The sequence below is a fragment of the Micromesistius poutassou genome, assembly GCF_964030765.1.
Source record: "Micromesistius poutassou genome assembly, chromosome: 9".
NCBI classification, from domain to species: domain Eukaryota; kingdom Metazoa; phylum Chordata; class Actinopteri; order Gadiformes; family Gadidae; genus Micromesistius; species Micromesistius poutassou.
The window spans coordinates 18,488,957-18,510,022 of NC_140279.1; the positions used below are offsets into that span (position 1 = coordinate 18,488,957).

Below are 21,066 nucleotides of genomic sequence, written 5' to 3' on the forward strand. Positions count from 1 at the left end.
GGAGTCGGAGATCTGAGAGGACTGCGGGCCTCTGCAGAGAGAGACACCACCGCAGAGAGTCTCTGCTCCTTACACAGTGTGTACATAATGTGACAATCACGTTTTTTTTCACGAAATATATTTTCTGTACAGCTGCCGTTTTTTGCTATTTATTTGTGCCTGTGAATTTGTAAAAAAAAAATAGATATATTTCTGAATGAAAGGCCACTGAAGTCTGATTAAAATAATACATTTCATTTCATGGACTTGTGTGTGTTTGTGTTTATAAAAACATGAACTTGACTGCTCTAAGGACATGAACTTGACTTCTCTAAAACCTAGAGTTAAGGTTTGCAAGAAATTTTTGAGAAAAACGTTGAAAGAAACTTCTTTGTAATTGATTGCGACATAAAGACGTGCATGCCTGGCTTTCCCACGAAAAGTAGAACAGTCCCCATGACTTTCACTGATGCAATACACGTTCTCAAGGATCACTCCTTCATCTGTCACTCTCTCACTCATCATCTCAATTCAAGCAAGGCCATATGTGTGTGTGTGTGTGTGAGTGAGTGTGAGTGTGTGTTGTGAGATGATTCAGTGATAGGTCTGTGCTTGTCTTCGTGATAGGGTTGTGATCGTGTGACGAATCAACCACCAGCTGACTCGGACTGATTCAAGTCTTTCTGGTTAGGGTTAACCTATAAGACTCCCCAACGTGGACTTTGCCCTAACTGTAGTACACAGTAGTAGTATATCCAGATACATTTGTCCCAGGAGTCAAACAGCTACTTGATTCTATGTTGATTTTAAAAGGCGGACTTGGTTTACACTCCCTTATCAACAAGGGGTAATCCATTTACCATGCAGGCACCTTGCACAACTCTGCAATATCTTCCTGACTCCCAAAGGGAGTCAGTGTACACACGTCTGTAAATGTCAACTGATCATTCCTTCGCTGATAATGTCAACGATGGACCTGTACTCTTACATTCTGTCTCTACTCTAAACCGGGGGGGGGGGGGGGCAGACTATTTCAACACGCCACAACAACAACAACAACAACAACACCACATCCTACTTTGAATCTACTGAAAGTTAGTCTCAAATTTGCCATTGTAGTTTTAATAAAAATCTCTAGAAGTCAATAGTTAAGTGGTTATTGTTTCTTTCCATTAAATAGTATTGTCTTGAGCAGGCCCTGCAACTGAAAATGTAGGCTATGAATCAGAAGGGATTTAGGATTTGCCAATGTCCAGCAGGTCACCCTAAAATGGACTAGAATGCAAGAAATCGCATCTTAGAAATTAAAAAATTTGGTGTGTGGCGGTTCCTTTATCACCAGACGAATCTCGCGAGATTATAAATCGTAGCCTACGAACTTCTGAGGGGCGTTTCCTGAACGCGCTTATTTGGGAAGGAGGGAAGGTTTACTCAAAGGAGCTCTGCAAGGCGCCTGCATGGTAACTCACCCCTTGTTGATAAGGGAGTGTAAACCGAGGCTGCCTCCTAGTGTCTTGAAGGCGGCAATAATATTAGGGCCATGGTTTTATAAAGTGTTTAGTTCAAACTGGACGATGATGGAGCTGTACAGGTGGGAAAACTGCCCCACCGACCCAAACCCAGTTCGTTTGTCGTGGAGCATCAATGAAGACATCACACTCATCTGTTGTGGTGAGCAGCATACTTTATTCCTCACCGGCGATGGAAAAGTGTTGTCCTGCGGACAAAACTCCAAAGGACAACTTGGTCGAAGCGGTCTCGGAGATCAAACGAAGCCAGGTGAGTTGTTCTTATACAAGCACTTTCAATATGGGTTCACAGTAAGAAATGGAATTGAGGTTACATAGAAAGATATCTCGATATAAACAAGTGGCATAGGATGATATAAACAATTTACCATATATCAACATATGTAACACATTCATTCACATCACCGTGTTTATTTTTGCGCTTAGTATTAGCCGATATATCGATAAAATATTTGTTATTTAGCCTTTTATTCAGCCTGGTTCGCTCACTTTGTAGGCCTTAAGTTTCACTTTCTGTTCAGAGAAACGAAAGTCACGAGCAGCTCGTGGCGCCAAGATGCAGAGTTTGGAAGGGGGGGGGGCGGGGCCAATAGTACACCACATGAATGCTGTCGGTCCTGAGGCCCAAGAACAACAACAACAACTATCATCAACTATTTTAGTTTCAACGAAACCAAACGGAGACGGTGTTTCACCATTTCACGAAACCATTGGCACGCGTCTCGTTTTTGTCCCGCCTCCGCAGGACGCGTGCCCGGTGTCAGAGCGGGGAGCCTGGCCTGCGGTCGGCACCACAGCCTCCTGCTGACTCCGGCCGGGGTCGTGTACTCCTGGGGCGGCGGTGGTGACGGGCAACTGGGCGTCGGACACACAGTGCCGAGGCTCCAAACACCAAGGTCAAGACACAACGTCGTCATTCTTAATGGTGGTGTGGTGGTCACTGGCAAAATTAGTAGACGATTCATTCATCAACCATATAGTAAACTCGTTAACTAACCAAAGACGTGTGTTGTTTCCTTACAGCCTGCTGCATTTTTGTGTACCAGTGATCCAAGTAGCGTGTGGAAACTCCCATTCCTTGGCTTTAACGAAAGGTAATATTTATTGATATTTGGATATATATTTGGATTGGATTGGATTATATGTGTTGGATTTCTTTATCTTATTTCTTAATGCTTAGACTCATATGGCAATAGCCTCAACATCAACAGTCAACACATGTGAACAAAGTTAAAGTGCCAGTGAACACAAAACCGTGTTTCTTTTGGGGTTATTAATTGCCTGAGTAGGTCTACTATGGTCTTGAACATGGATATCTATGCCATATTTTGTCGTGTTACTAAAATAATCACATGTCCACATGCCCCTCCCCTTCCTTCCTAGAAGTTTCAGTCCAAACCGCAAATGTATTTAATCTGTTCAAATTCAAGCTGTATTATATATTATATATTATTATCTATTATAAATACAGTCTTATGTGCATTACATCCACACCGAATCTCCATTGGCCACACAGTTCTTTGCCTGCTTTGTGTTTGAGCTGGGGGGGATACACTTCTAAACAGCGATTCCAATCCATTGGGGGTATTTTGGAACGTGAAACCTTTCCAGTTGAATTTTTAGTAAGGCTACTGTTGATGGACTTTGTAACTCACCTATTGTGTAATAATATTGACCAAACGATGGCTGACCAGTAAAAAAAACAACAACCCACCAATCAGACATCTTTTGCCTCCCCACCACCTGACTCTTCATCAGCTCAGACCTCTGACAGTGGCTATGCACCCCAACGCTTTACAATGAGGAAGGCCTAACCCATCTGTTATTGTGTTGTATTTTGTGTGTGTCGATGTGTGGCCGTGTTTTCCTACACACACACACACACACACACACACACACACACACACACACACACACACACACACACACACACCCCCCTCTCAGCCGGAGACGTGTTTTCGTGGGGCTCCAACAGTCACGGCCAGCTGGGTCTAGGGAAGGACGTGTCCGTGCAGCCCTGCCCCGCCCCGGTGCCCTCTCTCACGGGGGTACCAGTTACCCGGGTGGCGGCCGGCGGCACCCACAGCCTGTTCATCGCTCTCTCGGGCCTGGTCTACTGCTGCGGGGCCAACAAACTGGGCCAACTGGGGCTCAACAGAGTGGACGAGAAGGGTACTCCTCACCGTTTATTTTTACTGTTATTTTACCAAAGAAAAAAAACAAAAAACAGTTTCTGCTTCTTCCAACGTCTGATTATTTGTCTTTGTTGTTTCGGCTGACCCTGTTGTTTGTGCTGTCTGAATGCAAGTTATTCAATGAAAGGGTTATAATTATCGATTCCTGTTAATTAAATAAAATGTCATGATTTGGGAATAGTAGTGTGCTCCATATGTCCAACAGGTAGGTTTAACATTGTTGCAGTACCGTCCCTCAAACCACTGGAGGTCGCCACTGCAAGCTGTGGTGCAGAGCACTCCGTTGTCCTAACAAAGGTATTCACGCATGGCTACCAGGTCCTTCTCTGTAAAAACGATATGGTATTGTCATATTCCGTTTTTTTTGTTGTGTTATATTGTGTGAGGAATAAATTCATATGTTTTACCTGCAGTGTTATCTACACAAAATATCACCATAGAATAATCAAGAAGCATGTCTCTCTCCGTAAGCTAGTCAACCATAAATTAAATATTTATTTGTTCTGCTTTGTATTAATGCATGAAATGAAGTATTGTATATTTATATTTTCTGAATGTTTTCAGCTCTTTCCTGCTCTGCCCCCACACATTAAAAATAAGTTATATATGGTTTCAAACAACCTTCCTGCACTGCCCCCACAACAAATATATATATATATATATATATATATATATATATATATATATATATATATATATTTAGACGAGTTTGTAGAGGAGTTGTGTGACAGACGAACTGACGGACGGACACTCAGGCCCGTCATCGTAACGGAGAGGGAAGGGGGACAGACGCGATGAGGTTGAGTTGTAGTTGTGTTGTGCTGTGTGTTGTGTTGTAGTTAGTTGTGTTGTAGTTGTGTTGTAGTTGTGTGTTGTGTTGTAGTTGTGTTGTGTTGTAGTTGTGTGTTGTGTTGTAGTTGTGTTGTAGTTGAGTTGTGCTGTAGTTGAGTTGTAGTTGTGTTGTGTTGTAGTTGTGCTGTGTGTTGCGTTGTGTTGTAGTTGCGTTGAGTTGTGCGTCGTGTCGTGCTCTCCAGGATGGGAAGGTCTTCACCTTTGGAGATGGAAGTCGTGGGCAGCTGGGCCACTGCTCCGCTGCCGGTGAACTGACGCCCCGGGAGGTCCAGGGCGTCGGGGAACGCGTCTCACAGATTGCATGCGGCAGGTACTGATCACATGACCCGACCTCACGTGGACGTGTGGCGGGTGATTGACAATCTGCATACGTATTGTTGCTTTTCATGCAGAATCATGAAAAGCTAAAATACTTGTGGGTGACATTGGTCTCTTCTAAATATATAATAATAATGTTTTGATATTTCCAGCCACCACACCTTAATACTGGGATCGTCCGGCCAGATTTGGACGTTTGGCAGCGAGGTTCAAGGTCAAAGTTCAACACCGGCTCTTGTACAACTGCCATTGGCCGCCGATGCCGCAGCACCTGTACCCAACGGTACTGTAAATCAAGAATGTTTTATTTGTAAAACTACATTTGATTTCTAGATTTTTTTTTTAAATTGGTCTGAGTATTATTTTGGAATAGAAAAATACAATAGTGATCTGAGCATCCAGAGGAATAAAGTTGCTAATTGTTAGGTTTTTATGTAGCCCAAATGTACATTTTGTACATTTTCATGTACATTTATATAGGAATGTACTATACTCTATTATATCTAGTGTAGTGTCACATAACATGTTTCACCTTGTCGTGCTTCAAATGCAGCGTTGAGGATAGCGGCTGGATGGAACACAAACTTCCTCTACTCAGCCGCTGAGGTATTGAAACACAGTCAAGCTAATGCTGATGTAATGTCACCTCCCCTTCACCCTGGAAATCCAGAGTTCTCGCCAGAGCACAATTTGAATTTGCCCAGCGAGTCACTCTGGGAACGAGCGATACACTCACTCCCCGATTCCCCTGGCCCCGGAACATTAACCAATCACATCGGTGTGTCTGATATAGGCGGTGCCAAAAGCGTTGCTGTTTTACCGATTGTATACAGCAAGTCTCATCTATTGGTTAGCTCCGCTGGTCTGGCTACGTCACCCCTTGTATTCTTCTGATTGGTCGTAGTGTTATCCAATTGCGTGCAGTGATATTTTCAAATGCACGCTTGGTGCCGCCCCTCGAGTTGGGCCGTTTTCATGACTCGTTGCCAGACCCTACAGCTTTCTAGATGTGGGTCTGGATTTCCAGGCTACCTCACCTTGTAAATAAGCTACAAAACAGGAGGATTTTTTTTTTACATGGTTTTCCATTATCATTTCATTAATTTCTGTTATTTGTTCTTATTTGATTTTCTATAGAGTTTGACGAGGGACTTGACCTTAAGGCGGTTTGACGAAAAAAAACTACAAAAGTGGATGGAGATGGGAACAGGCAATCAGGAGGCTATGGAGTTCGTTTTTTGCATTCTTTGTACTCAAATGTATACGTCTTATTTACATATTTAGTCTACCACTGCTGTATCGTTAGTGCTAACGAGTGTGTGTTGTAATCCATCGCAGGGAAATACGGTCAATGTTTGTGTCAAGTTCGAGCCTCGTTGCTGCTTTCGCAAAACCCAAGTAAGTTCTTAGTGCCGGATGGTTAAACGCTTCTGGGTTCGGTGCCCACATTATCTCACCTGTGCAGCACATCCCGGGGGCAGGCTGGGATCCCCTTCAGCTTAGGACCTGGACGTTGTTGCGCTGTGCCTGACCTCTCTCCTCCTCGCCAGTCTGTCTCCATCGGCTACAGGGGAGTCGATCGCTGATGTGGAGGCCGCTGCCCAGACGTTTGATCAGATGACGCAGATTCCGTGGATCAAACAAATAGCTAAGACCAAATCTATGCTATAGCGACGTGTTCCATAAATGAACATGGTTGATCCTAAACACAAATTTAAGGATAATTGAATTCCTCCACCCAAAGCCCAGCATATTTATGTTATATTTTGCCCTGTTTTAACTGTAACCATGTGACTTTTTTTTTTCGTCTAGATAAATGTTGCCGTTATTGTGGATACTCTCCTGAAAGCGAGGTCTGTGCTGAAGTCTCCTGACGTACTCCTGGTCCTTCTGACATGTCCTATCCTCCTAGAGGACCGCAACGTGATAGACGAGGTCATCCCCCTGGCTCTCATTATCAGCGAGCTTAATGAAAAGATGTCCGGGTTAATAAGTGAGTCACACCTCTGTCTTGAATCTGATTGGTTCATTTGGTCCAATGCCGTTGTTCTGTCAATTTCTGCTACCCATCGGATTTTGCTACCTACTGGTTCTGCGCATGCGCATGACGACGCTTATTGAATATTGGTGTAAAATACACATACTGTACCCCTGAAATCTCCAATAAAGACGTTATAATACAGTATCAAAATGTTTCTGTAGTGGGAGCATTGTTTGATAGAGGCAGTTGGTCAACAGATTAAATACGCTACCAAACACATAAGGTAGCACTTTTTGATAGGGTAGCATGATTTGATAGACTCTGATACTGTATTATAATGTCTTTATTGAAGAGTTAAGGGGTACAGTATGTATATTTTACACCAATACTACACGGCGGGTCAATAGTGTCGTCATGTGCAGAACCACTAGGTAGCAAAATCTGACAAGGGAGCAGAAATTGGCAGAACACCGTCTCCCTGGGTCTCCTCAAATCCTGGTTCAATCAAGGCGGTTTCACTTTCTTTGGCTTCGTATTAGTTTTGACCATTCGTGTTGCAGTTTGTACATTTGTAACGCACGTATTTGGCGCACGTATTTGGCGTAACTAAAACTCGGCCAGCCGTAGTAAACAGGGAAAAAAAAAAAGTCTGTAAATGTTTCCAATCAACACGTTGTCGACTGGTCATTGTAGAAATACACTTTATTAATTAAAATCCCCTCCAGAAAGCTTAATCCGAGTTTACTGAGGTACAATATCTCTGTAACAAAACAGGAAACGCAGCGTAACTTGCCCCCTTTAGTCTTGGTTTCTGGTCCGGGCTCTGTGCTGTGTCCCCCAAGAAGTCCTGCTATACCATAGTGGGACTGCTGCATATGGTGTATATATGATATAAACCAGTATAGGTAATTACAGGTAGTACATGTTGTTCCAGGTACTACAGGTTATTATATATTGTCAAATAATGTGTTTTTATTGTTGTTTTAGGAGGCTGCTGGTCTTCTCTGCCCCCTGCCATCCTGAGCTTTCAAATCGAGGTGTTCAAACGGGCCCTGTCCTTCTTTCTCCGGCACGACCTTCTGGAGTCTCACGACAACATGGTCAAAATGCTGCTGGAGACCCTCAAGATGCTCTACAAGGTGAGAGACTAACCTTAAATCTTTCATTTTTAATGAAAATCTTTGATGAATAATTATTAGTAGTATAATGATGATGATGATGATAATAATTATAATGTGATGGCTGCAAGCAGCGCCCAACTAGTGTTGTTCTTAGGCTTTATTCTTTCTGACTGGGAATTGACACCGCAGGCGAGAGAGAGAGACGCGAGCGTAACGTAGGCGTATCCATTCACACCGCCGCCGTTTATTTCGCTGTATTTTCAAGATTCATCAGATAACATCATCACCGAGATGCTTCAGAAACGCTTAAACAGAAGTGAAGCGTAAAGTGAAGCTTTGGTCGGCCGTGAGACGGGCGTAGAACGCTGCCGGTGTGGATCAGCGCACTGGTCTGAATGGATTCTATCTCTGGCTGAAGTCGGACGTCTGACGGACGACTAAAAAAACGCGTCTAAAACGGCTCTGGTGTAAATTGGCTTTTATTCTCTACACATTTTGGGACCCTACTCCTTTAAACAATCTAACCTAGAGACTTCGACTACTTTAGACTTTGCAACTTGGGTCAATTTTTAAACCTTCTTTCAAACGTTTAACAAATCAACACACTTTGACCTTCAAATATATCTAAACCGATATTCAATATCATTTATAAAAAATATTTTGTTATCATTATTATTATTATTACTTTTTATACAACAGTTTAAAGTGTAAACCTTTCTACAGGGAAATGCATTTTCTAGTTATACTACATTATTCGATTATCTGTATAATATGGTTCCATAAGGTTCTACGTTATTGTTGTTATTGATCAATGTATTGTTTTCACAGGCTAATAAAGCTGGGCGCTCTCTGAAGGTTCCGCTGAGTACGTTCTACATTGACCAGATGGAACACTTGTATGATCCTACGGTGGACGTGGGCCTTTGGTTTGCATGCCTACCTAAGGAGGTAAAAAAAAAATATATATATATATTCAGAACTTTTCATTTGGAGATATCATATGCATGCAGCTTTTTGAAATGCTGAATCAATCTCGTAGGTGTAAAGCGGTGCTACACTCATTACATCAAGTAAACATTTGTGCTGACATTTTGTGGTTAAAGTATGAAGCACTCTAAAATGTCAAACTGTCAAATGAAATGTTCGATTTGTTGTTGTATTTGTTGTTAATAATTAAGAATTGTCCTTCATCTCATATTTAAGGACGATGAGAACACGCCAGCCATATTCTGCCGGTTTCCATTTGTGTTGAATCTCACTTGCAAGTTGGCAACCCTTAACATCTACTCAATTTATCTCAAGGTATAACTGGCTGTTTTTTTTTGTAAAATGATACATGCTACATGGCCTACTATGTAGAAAATCCAGGCCATTTCCAACATATGCTGTAAAGCCTGATTGAATGAATGGTATATTTTATATCTCAAGACTATTTCATTCATTCAAATTTATCATTTAAAGTTAGATAAAGTTAAATAAGTTAAATAAAGTTAAATATTAGTTAAGTAAGTTAAGTAAGTAAGTTAAATAAAAATGCTTTTATTTTAAAAGCTTTTTTTAATATTTGTTGAAATTGTCTTAACATTGTGGCAGCAATCAATAAATTTAATGTTCTGACAAATAAATCTGGTATTACAGTCCAATCAGACCTTTTGCTTAAGACACATATTTGGGGGAGTGGCTTAGAGGAGGCAGGAAGGGGCGGGGGGAGATTTTTCTACCAATTCAACCTCCATTTGCATTTTTGTAAAAAAAAATGAATCACATTTTGACGAGCCTGCTTCTTTTCTTACAGAATAAACACTGTCACGGGTCACGTGTTGCCAAGCCAGGATTGGATCTTCGGAATTTGAGAAACTGGGAGGACCCTGAACTGCCGCCAGAGTTCCTGCTCAAACTGAGACGAACGCATCTCGTTGAAGATACTTTCCGCCACCTGTCTTTAGCCGACCACTCTCTGTTCAAGAGGCCACTCGTGGTAAATATGTCACTGTTTAAACTTCTGTCTCTGTGGTGTCTTCCAGTTCTATGTCAATCTTTTTTTACGCCCACTGGGCTCCACTGAAAATCTGTGTCACGTCAACTCACTGTGACACAGAAAGGTTTTTTTCTTTACTTTGAAAACAATCAACGTACCAGAATGATGTCCTCATTTATGGGTAAAAAATTATGCTCTGCATCGCAAAAATTGAAGCTTGACTTATTTGTGATTTATTTGTGTTGATGGATCACCTTCCGTTGATTTGTCATGACTGAGTTTCCAAACCAAATTTAAATATTGACAGACCGCTTATTTGCTGAAGTGTTATTATATTGTTGTTAATATAATATGGGTAGAGATTAAAAGTTTTAATCGCGATTAATCGCATAGTATTGGTGAGTTAACTCGCGCTTAATCACACTTTTAAAATTCTATTTTAAATCCACTCCAATTGAAGTTAAATGAGATTATGAAATGGAATGACACATTATCATTCATACCAAATGTACTCAATAAGCAAAAGCTAGACCAAGTGATCTTGAAGGAGTTTTATTGACTCACTCGGTGTGGGGTGAATATGAAACTTACGGAACACCACAGTTTTGGGAATTGTAAACAGGCAGTTAATTAGTACAATTGTAAACCAACAGTTACGACAAGTGTAGTTCAATTCAAATAAGTAGCGCCACAGATTTGGGAATTGTGAACAGGCTGTCACTTACTGCAAGTGTAATTGAATGTAAAGTAAGTGGAACTAAAAACAAAAAATATTAGAGAGAAAAAAAAAAGGAATGTGCGTCAATTTGTATTAATCGTGTTAAAATAGTGTAATTAACGTGTTAACTTAACCCAGCCCTAATAATTATTACATACTATTAACTGTGTTCCTTCTCAAGGTCTCTATCTCAATGGCTTTTGGGGGGAGAACTTCCTTGTCCCTTTTTAGGCCTTTGGGTTCCAGTGTGTCAAGCAATGTGTGGCAAGTCTGTGAGGCTGTCCAAGTGTCCAAGTGTCCAAGTGCACTCAAGCCTGTTAATGTAATCTAGGTGCAGTTCAAAGAAGGACCGGAACTGACCGTGGTCAACCGAAAAGACTTCTTCATCGACGTGTTCAAGGAGATCATGAACCCAGGGTCAGAGACGTTCACGTACAACCAGGGCAAGACCCTAGCCTGGTTCCCTGCCCGGGTGAGGTCTACCCTTCAAGCTTCACAGCTTCGTTCGCTCTACACAGTAACAATTATACAATTGAAATGATACACAGTTGGATAAAATATGGGTATAATAATACAAATAATACTATTTTTTTTTTTAAGGCTTATGTATATTCCACGCTAACTACCAACCTGTATTTGTGTGAGACAGGTTGAACCGCCAAAACTGGAGAAGTACTTCCTGTTGGGAGTTCTATGTGGCGTTGTCTTGTTCAACCACAATATCGTCGACCTGCCCTTCCCATTAGTCCTCTTCAAGAAGCTGCTCAATGTGAAACCATCCTACGAAGACATGAAAGAATTTGAGCCCGTAGTGGCAGAGTTAGTCATGGTTTTATCGGATCAAACTTATTACATTTTACAAGTATAGCCTTTTTTGTATCACTTTTATAATTCAACACATTTTTTTTATTAAGTATCAACGGTTCTAGAAATCAACTAGAACCAAAGAAGTGTCATAGGCTAGTGCAGGGAGTAGGAGGCAGTTCAACTAAACCAATCATCCTTACAGGAGCTTGCGTTGCATTTTGGAAGACTACACCTCGGAGGACTTTGACAAGTCGGGGCTCAGCTTCACGGTAGGGCGGTTGTCTTCTTCGTAATAACAGAAGGCCTTATGGGCTTTCCTTGGCCCTTTTTCTAATTGACAGGCAACGTCACTGGCTGGGTTCTTTGTGTGTTGCAGGTGGACTGGGCCGGCAGACACGTGGAACTTGATTCGACAACCAAAGGGAAGCCCGTCTCATGTGCCAACAAGTAAGTTTATGGATGATTTTTGAGGTGAATCCAGTTCATCACCCCGTTCCGCTCAAGGGCCTCGTCCATGCAGTCTTCCCCTGACATGGTGAGCTTTGGACTCTTCTTTGCCACCGCCACCGGAACAACGTGAGGTCTCAAGCCCGAAACACACCGGCAGCGAACGGCGCGCGTCAAAAACAACCGCCCCCCCTCCTTTATTTCCTACGATCAACCCCACACTGGCGGCGACTAGACTGAAACTGTGTAGGTCGGGAACTCCTAGAGAGCGCTGACAGCAGGGTGAGGGTTAGTTATCCTTGGCAGAGTCCTGTTCTGGTAAACCCACACCTTGATTTTTCCTGGAATGCCTGTCCCGTGAACATCTTCCAGCCAACCATCTCCTCGCAACCGTAACTTCATAGTCGCTCGCTGTATCCCACCCTGAGGCTGCTGTGCAAGATCCTTCCAAGGCTTCTCTGAGATGGTGGGGATTCATGTTTCTGAGAAATCCAGAACTTATCTACACTTCTCTGCCTCTCTTCAAAACCAAGGACCTTGATTTCACTGGCTTGAATGACATCCTGGCTAATACCAAATCATCTTAACATAATTGGTAAACCGGGATAAAGACTTTGCTCAAAGTGTTTAGTAGTTGTGCATCTACATGAAATCGTTTGATTTCAGTGGCCCGACCACCATAATTCCGGAGCCTTTATGTACAATGGAACATGTATGGACGACACGCTAGTGAGCCATTGCAGATTCCGAAATATATTTATTATTGTCAGTAGAACAATAGTAATAATTATAGTTTTTCAGGCTTTTAAATGTGATTTCAGAAGGCTCTCAGGCCCTCACCTGCACCGTAAATAATATTCATACAGTGTTCAGATGTGTGCTCACCAACACAAGTGTAAGTCTAAAGCACAGCACTTTGTCCGTCCACAGGAAAGAGTTTGTCGACGCCTACATCAACTACGCCTTCAACACGTCCGTAGAGGTGGTGTTCGAGGAGTTCAAGAGGGGCTTCTTCAAGGTGTGCGACAGAGACGCGGTGGAGTTCTTCCAGCCGGAAGAGCTGCGAGGCGTGACGGCGGGCCAGGAGTTCACTGACTGGAGGCTGCTGAAGCAGGTCTGCACTACTTTGTGTGTGACTTTTAACAAGTCACACACTATTTTATTGAGAGAGATCATAATCTCAGCGTGTGGATGTTTCCTCCTGACTTTCCTGTCATTTAAATGTGTCTAAATATTTTACTGTTTTCACGAGAATATATATTTGTTTTTTTGCTATATACACTATATACAAAATCAATGAAGAAATGAGAAAAGAAAAGTTGTATAAAAGATAGAATGGAACAAAGATATTTAATTAATGGAGAAACACGATGGAGAGAAATTAGAAAAAACGAAAACAGAAAGAGAGAATGGATGGAAACGGGAATGAGAAAAAAAGAAAGTACGGAAACATTGAGCAATAAAAGAGATAAAGAAACATTTGGATAAAAGATATGGAGGAAGGAGAAATAAAGATGAGAACAAGATAAAAGAAAGAAAATGAAAATGTAGCAAAAAAAAGAGTGAACTAAGTTCAGAACTTTTTTTTTTTTTTTAATAGATGGGGACCGAGAAAATGAAAAATGGAGAACATAGAGATTGAGAATGAGATTAGAGACGAAAGGTGATGAGAATAAATAACAGGAATAATATAAAAAATATGGAGAATGAAAAGACAAGGGAATGAGAACATTTTGAAATGTGAGAAAGATGGAGAACGAGATAGACAAAAGAACAAAAAAGAAAAAGATGCAGAGAACGAGAAATCAAGAAGAAATAAGTAGTAAAAAAATTATCGGGTCAGAAGTTATAAATTACAATTCACGTTACATTTTTCTTTTTCCTAAACACAGTCAGGGTTGTATCTGGATTCACTGCCTTACCGTCAGATAGAAGCGTTTGCGCTATGAGTAATTAGTATATGCTACACACGTGAACCTCCTAAGATGGCGCAATTTGATTGGTATCTCGGGATATTGGGCAATATCCCATGATGGAGATCTCAAACTGGGGGATATTGTATTCAACGCAAAATGTTGCGCGTGACTGTCATCTCGTCTCGCTAATACATTGGGAATAATATTCACTTTGCCTTTGAATGTTGAGTAACGGTTAATTTGTAATACTCTGTAACTCCCCCAGTGCACAGTGTATGAAGGAGAGTACAGCAAAACACACCCCAATATCATAAACTTCTGGGAGGTGTTTGACGAACTGACCGAGGACAAAAAGAAAGATTTTCTCTGTAAGTATTAAACGTGCTGCTACATAACTTATAGTAGTAATTGTATGTATATGATGTTTGTAACATCATCTCCACCGTTCTTGCCATCAGTGTTCCTCACAGGTCTGGACCGTGTGCCCATTATCGGTCTAACGGAGGTAATGATGACGGTGGCCATCCTGCCCAATGCCACAGAACTCCATTTCCCAGAAGCCCTCCCCTGCAGTTCCCTGTTGCTGCTACCCAACTACAGGAGGTATCCCGCCAAGAGGACACTGAAATGCATGCTGTCGGCAGCCATTCACTACACTAAAGGACTCTGGAAGGACACGCCTTAATGTGTTCGGTCACACTATATATCCGTAGATCGGGTTCATCTATTTAGCTTTGAAGACGTTCAGTCATTGATCATGTAAACACACAACGTGTCTTTTCCGTTATCAGATCAGTACGTTTTGAGTTCCAGTTTGAAATGGTTGTACAAGTAAGGGTTGCGTTAATAACATTTATGGTTTAAACCAAAAACATGCCTTCATGGCTTGTAGTTTACCCCCGTGTTAGACTTTACATTGTTAGCTTTATTGATTTATTTTACCTAAAGGGGAACATAAGTTTTTAAATCGTATACAACCCAGTCTCATACCAAACTGTAATATAGCTACATTGGTCCACGGTGGAAAATGTTTTTTTGCCAATTATTTTCTATAGGCCACGTCACGTGACTGTCTGCGAAAACAAACAAGATTTATTTTATTCTCATTGGAAAATGCTATATTTTTATATTGAATTGTCATTAAAATTTCTTTTGATAACATTTACTGTATATCGAGAAATGTGCATTTGATTTATTCTTTATTTTTTTCTGATTATTAATTATATATCGGATAGTGACTTAAACAGCAAACTTTTCTCTAATTCCAGTGAAACATTGACAACAAATGAAAACGAGTGTTTATTGAAATGTTTTGGATTCACATTGAGAGGCTGATTTGGCGTTTCTTTAACAAAGGGAATAGTGTTCATTATTACGTTCAACTATACACTTTCATAGCAAGGAAAAAATGGCCATGAAATGCAGATTTTAAAAATGATTCTCAAAATAAAAGGGGACATCCCTGCACATGCACTGTTTCTGTGAAGTTCAATATTAGACATTATCAAGCAGCATCGCATTAGTCTAAATAAATGCATTTGTAAAATATAACTCATGACCTAGTCACTATGGCACTGGATTAAGAGAATGTGACCTTGTAGAAAACTGTATTGTTGCTCTTGTGTTTCAATTGTTATTTGGCAATAGTAATGTTAGTAACAGGCGGGAACAGTTTGAGCGCACACTTCAGTAGAAAGTAATGGCAACAGTCCACCAACTGCTTACCAAGCAAATTCAAGTTATAGAATTCAAAACGTATCGCTTTTCCAGTTAAAGTAGGAAGCAAAAGGCTTTTGACATGTCATTGACCCCGCAAAACAACTCACAAAATTAGAAGCATTTGTTAAGGCAAGTATTAGAAAATATACTTTCACCATGCAAAAGGTGCATGCAATATTAAGGCCCATTAGTTCAATTGATAATAAAGGCTGACGCTGATCAGAGGCATAGAGCCATATAGCAGTTATCAAAAAATACAAAATAAATAATAGTGAGGCATTGAAATGATGGATACTCGTGAACACATTGGAAAATAGTTAGTTGTACTGTATTCCGGTGTCTTCTTAAAAATGTCCCCATCCCTACGTAACGTGTAGCATGTGGTCCTCCTCGCCCACATCAGTCTTAGGGGCCTAAAGGCCGGGAGCAGGCATTACATGGCATTATCAAATCAACAATATCAAAACAAATTCCTTCTTGCCTCAATTCTGTACTATGTTTTTTTTATTCCTATTATTAACATCTTTAACTTTCCTAGATAAAAATACTTCTTTACAATAGAGGGGGTTGGTGACCACCCCTCAGGACAGCTTTTGTAAACGTGGATGAAATGGAATGGACGATGGCAAACAAACTCGGGTCTCCTATCCCCCGACAATAAGACGACAAAAGTGTTTTACAGAGGAACGCCTTATTTTGAATATCTTAATAACAACCCTCCTTTTGTTAAACAAAAAAAAAATAAACAACACTGCAATGCATCATTTCCAGTCAGGTCAGGTGAAATCATACTTTTTGTGCACCCGAGTGATTTGTTCACTATGCGGCACTCCAGAGAGAAACCCAATGCATCCTCTGTCGCCACCTTGTGGTGTCGTGACCCGGAGTTACCACTGGCTGTTGTCGGGGTAGCTGGGCACCGCGGCCGGGTACTGGGGCAGGCTGGGGCCCTGGGCCGTCTGAGCCACTGTGTTGAAGCCCACTTCCCTCACCGCAGCGTTCTTCCACAGCCCGGTGGACCACTCCTCCTTGGCGCGCACAAGACTGCCACCGCCGCCGCGGTACATTCTGTGGACCTGACGGGGGGGGGGGGGGGAGGGGCAGGAGACACACAACAGGGGTCACATCCTGTGTGTGTGTGTGCGTGTGTGTGTACTTGTGTGTGTGTGTGTGTGTACGCTGCCATGTGTCGGGGGGACTCACCTTGATGAGAACCAGAGCCATTAAAATGGTGACCAGCGTGAGCAGCAGAGTGGTGATTAGCATCACTATGGCGGAACCCACGTTAGTGCTGAAGAACATCACTGTGGACAGCCACCCGCTTGGGGTGAACGACGCAGGGTAGTGGGGTTAGTGCACAGTATGGCATTAGGGCAAGCTGAATTAAATACAAGTACACCGCTGTGGTCTCACCACTGAGACCGTGAAGCAGTTATCCTGCATGGGTGAGTTAATGATTATTAATTAATTATTAATTATTATGGTTTAAGGCTGGTATAAAACATTGGTTAAACACTTTCACATTGACCCTGATGTTTGACCAGGGTGCAAACTTCTTTCGGTATATTCTGTTGATGTGTTTGCCGATAAAAATGGTTTCTCTGATTCAGGTTCTTGCGCGTGCGTGACAATCCGGCGTCACTAGACGTCATTATCGCCCGGATAATGTGAGTGTGCATTGTGAGTGTCATTGCGGCGTAACGGCAGGTTTCACCCTCGCCCCGTCAGGCTCAGCCCGTGACCGCTCCAACCCCCGACGTGAACCGGGGGACCAGCGGGGGGACCAGCGGGGGGACCGGGGGGGGGGGGCGACGTCTCACTCACCAGGTTCCCCAGCCGGAGATCCCGATGGTCTGGATCAGAGCCAGCACGCACTGGAGGAAGAAGATGAAGAAGAAGGCCATGAAGTTAAAGGAACTGTCCGCCCTGCAGGGAGAAGGGAGAGATGAAAAGAAGAGGCGATTAAAAGAAATAAAAGGTTTGGATTGTTATCACTTTGACAACTGAACATGAAGCGTTGTTCGTACTACGGACCCAAGGAACGTTGCAGGTCCCGTGCCGCGCCACCAGGTGTGGTTGTGATTGGTTCGTTACAAGCCGTTTTTTGAAAATCTGCCCCTTATGACATCGCAGGTGGGCGTGTCCACCTAGATGTGTGACGGATAGATGATCTAACGTTTGCTACAGTCCACCGGGTCGGCCGGTCGACTGATCTATCCAGCACACACATCTAAGTGGACACGCCCACCTGTGATGTCAGATTTTCAAAAACGGCTTGTGACGGCTAATCACACTCACACCTGGTGGCGCGTCAGGGCACCTTTAACGGAGAGTCCTGAGGAGGTCTACCTGAAGGCTTTGTAGAGCGGTCTGAACCAGCAGGTGTAGCCACAGGGGCTGAAGAGGAGCAGCCAGAGCAGAGAGAAGCCGAAGTTGGTGGCGGAGCCTCCGCCGGCCCACCAGGCAATGCACGAGATCACGTTCATACACAGCGCGCCCGAGTACACTAGGAGGGGACGGCAGGGAGCAGACAGGTCAGTGGTGGTTTCGTGTGGCTCGGGAGGTAGAGCGGGTTGAGCTGGTAATCGCAAGCTTGCTAGTTTGATCCCCGGGCGAGACGCCGCCCTCACCCTGACTGCTCCCGACCAGCTGGCTGGCTGGCTGTCGCCCTGCGTGGCTGACTCCGCCGTCGGTGTGTGGATGTGTGCATGAATGGGTGAATGTTTGGCAGTGTTGTAAAGCGCTTTGAGTGGCCGCTGGTTAGAAGAGCGCTGTGTAAATGCAGACCATTTACTATTCATCATTTACAGCACGGAGGTGGTTCCATGCACACCCACAACATGCACGGTTATTGGGGGAAGGAAGAGGGTCGACCGCGCTCTGGTTAACTAGACTTTGCCCCGCGTTGAAGGAAGCGTCTTGACCCATTTTGACGACACGCGAGACTCTGCCCTCAATCGTGACACATGTCCGCTTTTCAGAAGAACAGATCCCATCTGGTGGTGTTTGAATGGGGAAGTGGCTCTTTACAGCGTAAAGGGAGAGAAGCTGCCTGTATTGTTGGACGATTGCCCAATGAGTATGCACCTGCAGGACAACCGTATCTTATTGAAAGTCCATATAGGAGCTGCAACGATCACAAAACCTATCGGTGGAGAAGGGTCACACAAATTATTTTTCAGAAACATCATGTTGCTTTACAACAGTGACCAAATCTTCTACCCACAATAGGCTGTGGGCAGCAAATGGAGATGTGTGAGCACTTACTCATCCAGAGCATGTACACTTTGCGCACCAGCTGTTGATGCGGTTCCGGGATCTCATCTTCAATGTTCTGGTAAAAGCAGGGCTTTATTCTGAGTATTGCTGGTAGCGGTGGGAAGTTATTGACACGTTCTAAAAAGGGATTAAACATAACATAACATTGAGTACACAATACACATTGTGGATGGGATTTCTGATACGGTAGTGTGCTGGAAATGTCTGGACAGCGATGTTAATTCGAAAACAAAAACAACGGATCAAAAGTTAAAAACAAACCTGTCATTTTGAAATCCTAATAGTTCCTGAAAATCAAATAAAAAAAAATATATGTTAGTTACCGACTTTCAAACTATTGGGTGACTTGTGTAGTAAAGTGTTTCTTGTTAGACGCGTTGGGTATGAGGGTGGCATAAATGGCTTATCGTAAATGTCTGACCGCGGTCCAGAAGACCGGTATTTTCAGCCGCCATGTACATGTCTATGGGCGCCTATGAGCAGAACTACGGTAACAGCTTGTAGTATACAGCATATAACAGCAGCGCCATAGACAGCTCGAACCAGAATCAACACATTACTGGAATATATTTAAGTACAATATTATTCGACACGTTTCGACACTATTGTTATCTTGGAACTAGTATTGTTTGACAATTAGAAAAATATATAATTATAGTTTCATGTTAATGGTGGTCCACACACTCTTCTCTCACAGTAAAGACATTTTTAAGTAAAATAATAGAAGCAATGATCGTACGAATGCCACACACTGTCTCGTATTATCTAGTCCTGGATCACTCTATGATCACATATGGCGTTCACAGAATACTGGACTCACTCATTACCCTGACATTAAGCCTAATTCAATATTTGTCTTTTGGTTCAGGTTTGCATAAGAAAACACCCACAAGTGAAGACCTTTCAGAGCTGAACTGGTTTCTAATGATCACGGTTGTGGTATGTCAGGTCAGACATCATGTGAAATAACAACTATTAATATTAATAATTGAACTCGACAAAAAATTCTACCATCAGATCTCGTCTATTTACTGTGCGAGTAAAATGGTTTATGCTTACAGGGTAGGTATGAGATAATTGAACGTGTAATTAAATGTGCAACAGTCGAATGTGTTAATGGGCACCTGAAAAGGACTCCAAGCAAATCCCCAATTATATTTAACTGATGGATTCTGGAGCGCATTCCGCTACAGGCGGTTTACCGTACCGACGGCTGTAGACGTGCAGCGGGATTTCAGCGGCGGCTGAGAGATAACTAGTTTAACATAACGGTGGTCCCCCGTCCGGTCGTAAAGTTTCGGTCTGTATGCCCACTTCTCTCGGGTACACATGCCCTCCTACAGAACACTCCGTTCTACGTAACCGATACTTTACATCGATATGTTGGAAAATATGTTTATTCCGATTGGATGTGTCTGAATTAATGCATGGATCCTGAATTCCATGGCTCCAAGGCACGTCAGACCGTCATCAGGACTGACAACTACTAGCGACTTCTAAAATATAGCGCAATGCAAGCTTGCTATAGTAATACACATTTGTTCGTATCAGTGGTTTTGAAAGGAAAGCTGACAGCCCAATAAAGCCGAGGAGCCACCAAAGGAATGGACCTCTGATCACTGCTTTAGTACAATTCTACCCTGGCTAATATGTAATTCTAACTAACATGGAGAAGATTAACGCGGATTTGTCATGTTAGCAGCTGGTGTAGCTAACGTTCCTCAATAAAGCTAAAAACGTTAATCTCGATAAACAAAAATGAAACAAGTATTGCCATCCTACCTTTTTAGGGTCACTACCAAAAGTAATTTAGGGCCGTCAGGGTGTGCAACTGAGTGAAAGTCTCGTGGAAAACAGCTAGCTGTGCTGCATCATGGGAATTGTATTCCCGGGGATTTCTCCTTCAGGACAGATGCCATGTACCAGGACTACATATCCCTAGTTTCGGTTAGTTGTAAACGGAAACATATGACCATAAGGGCAGTATCCATTGATATATATCAGAACGTATGTGTGTTTATATATTATATTATATATTCTATATGTGTTGGGGGCATTCTTGAGACGATGGCATCGCTGGAAGAATTGTGTTTCATGTATCACTAAAATACTTAAAATAGGATACTTTTAATCGTGGTCTTTATGCTGTAAAAAAAAAAAAAAAGATTATCCAGAATACATTTAACCCTGACACTAAATTGAATAGCAACAGCAGAGATCCAATCTA

At 42.5% G+C, this 21,066-nt stretch overlaps 3 protein-coding genes across 3 annotated transcripts in view; 2 read left to right on the forward strand and 1 right to left on the reverse strand.

The window, feature by feature from the left end:
- Window positions 1-236, forward strand: part of LOC311353436 (semaphorin-4E) — a 22,277-nt gene extending 22,041 nt beyond the window's left edge. Inside the window, exon 14 of the mRNA XM_084473346.1 lies at window positions 1-236. This exon is cut by the window's left edge and continues 781 nt beyond it. Coding sequence (XP_084329472.1) covers window positions 1-16 — 16 coding nt within the window. The 3' untranslated portion in view covers window positions 17-236.
- Window positions 237-1,398: 1,162 nt separating this feature from the next.
- LOC311352938 (putative E3 ubiquitin-protein ligase HERC6) lies at window positions 1,399-15,312 on the forward strand. Its single transcript, XM_084472768.1, is given in 24 exon segments — window positions 1,399-1,758; window positions 2,254-2,404; window positions 2,532-2,602; window positions 3,453-3,680; window positions 3,909-4,000; window positions 4,738-4,865; window positions 5,026-5,156; window positions 5,427-5,479; window positions 6,011-6,102; window positions 6,212-6,271; window positions 6,424-6,520; window positions 6,686-6,866; window positions 7,842-7,993; window positions 8,804-8,923; window positions 9,179-9,277; window positions 9,771-9,953; window positions 11,003-11,143; window positions 11,321-11,490; window positions 11,681-11,747; window positions 11,855-11,925; window positions 12,856-13,039; window positions 14,107-14,209; window positions 14,300-14,517; window positions 14,519-15,312. Coding segments are annotated over 24 exon segments (3,150 nt in total). The 5' UTR covers window positions 1,399-1,436; the 3' UTR covers window positions 14,555-15,312.
- Window positions 15,128-20,709, reverse strand: scamp4 (secretory carrier membrane protein 4). Its single transcript, XM_084472769.1, has 7 exons — window positions 20,622-20,709; window positions 19,101-19,126; window positions 18,828-18,956; window positions 17,910-18,066; window positions 17,385-17,486; window positions 16,764-16,881; window positions 15,128-16,636 (listed from the first exon to the last, which is right to left on the reverse strand). The coding sequence occupies exons 2-7, from the start codon at window positions 19,105-19,107 to the stop codon at window positions 16,448-16,450; spliced, it is 702 nt and encodes a 233-aa protein (XP_084328895.1). The 5' UTR covers window positions 19,108-19,126; window positions 20,622-20,709; the 3' UTR covers window positions 15,128-16,447.
- Between the last annotated feature and the right edge of the window lie 357 nt (window positions 20,710-21,066).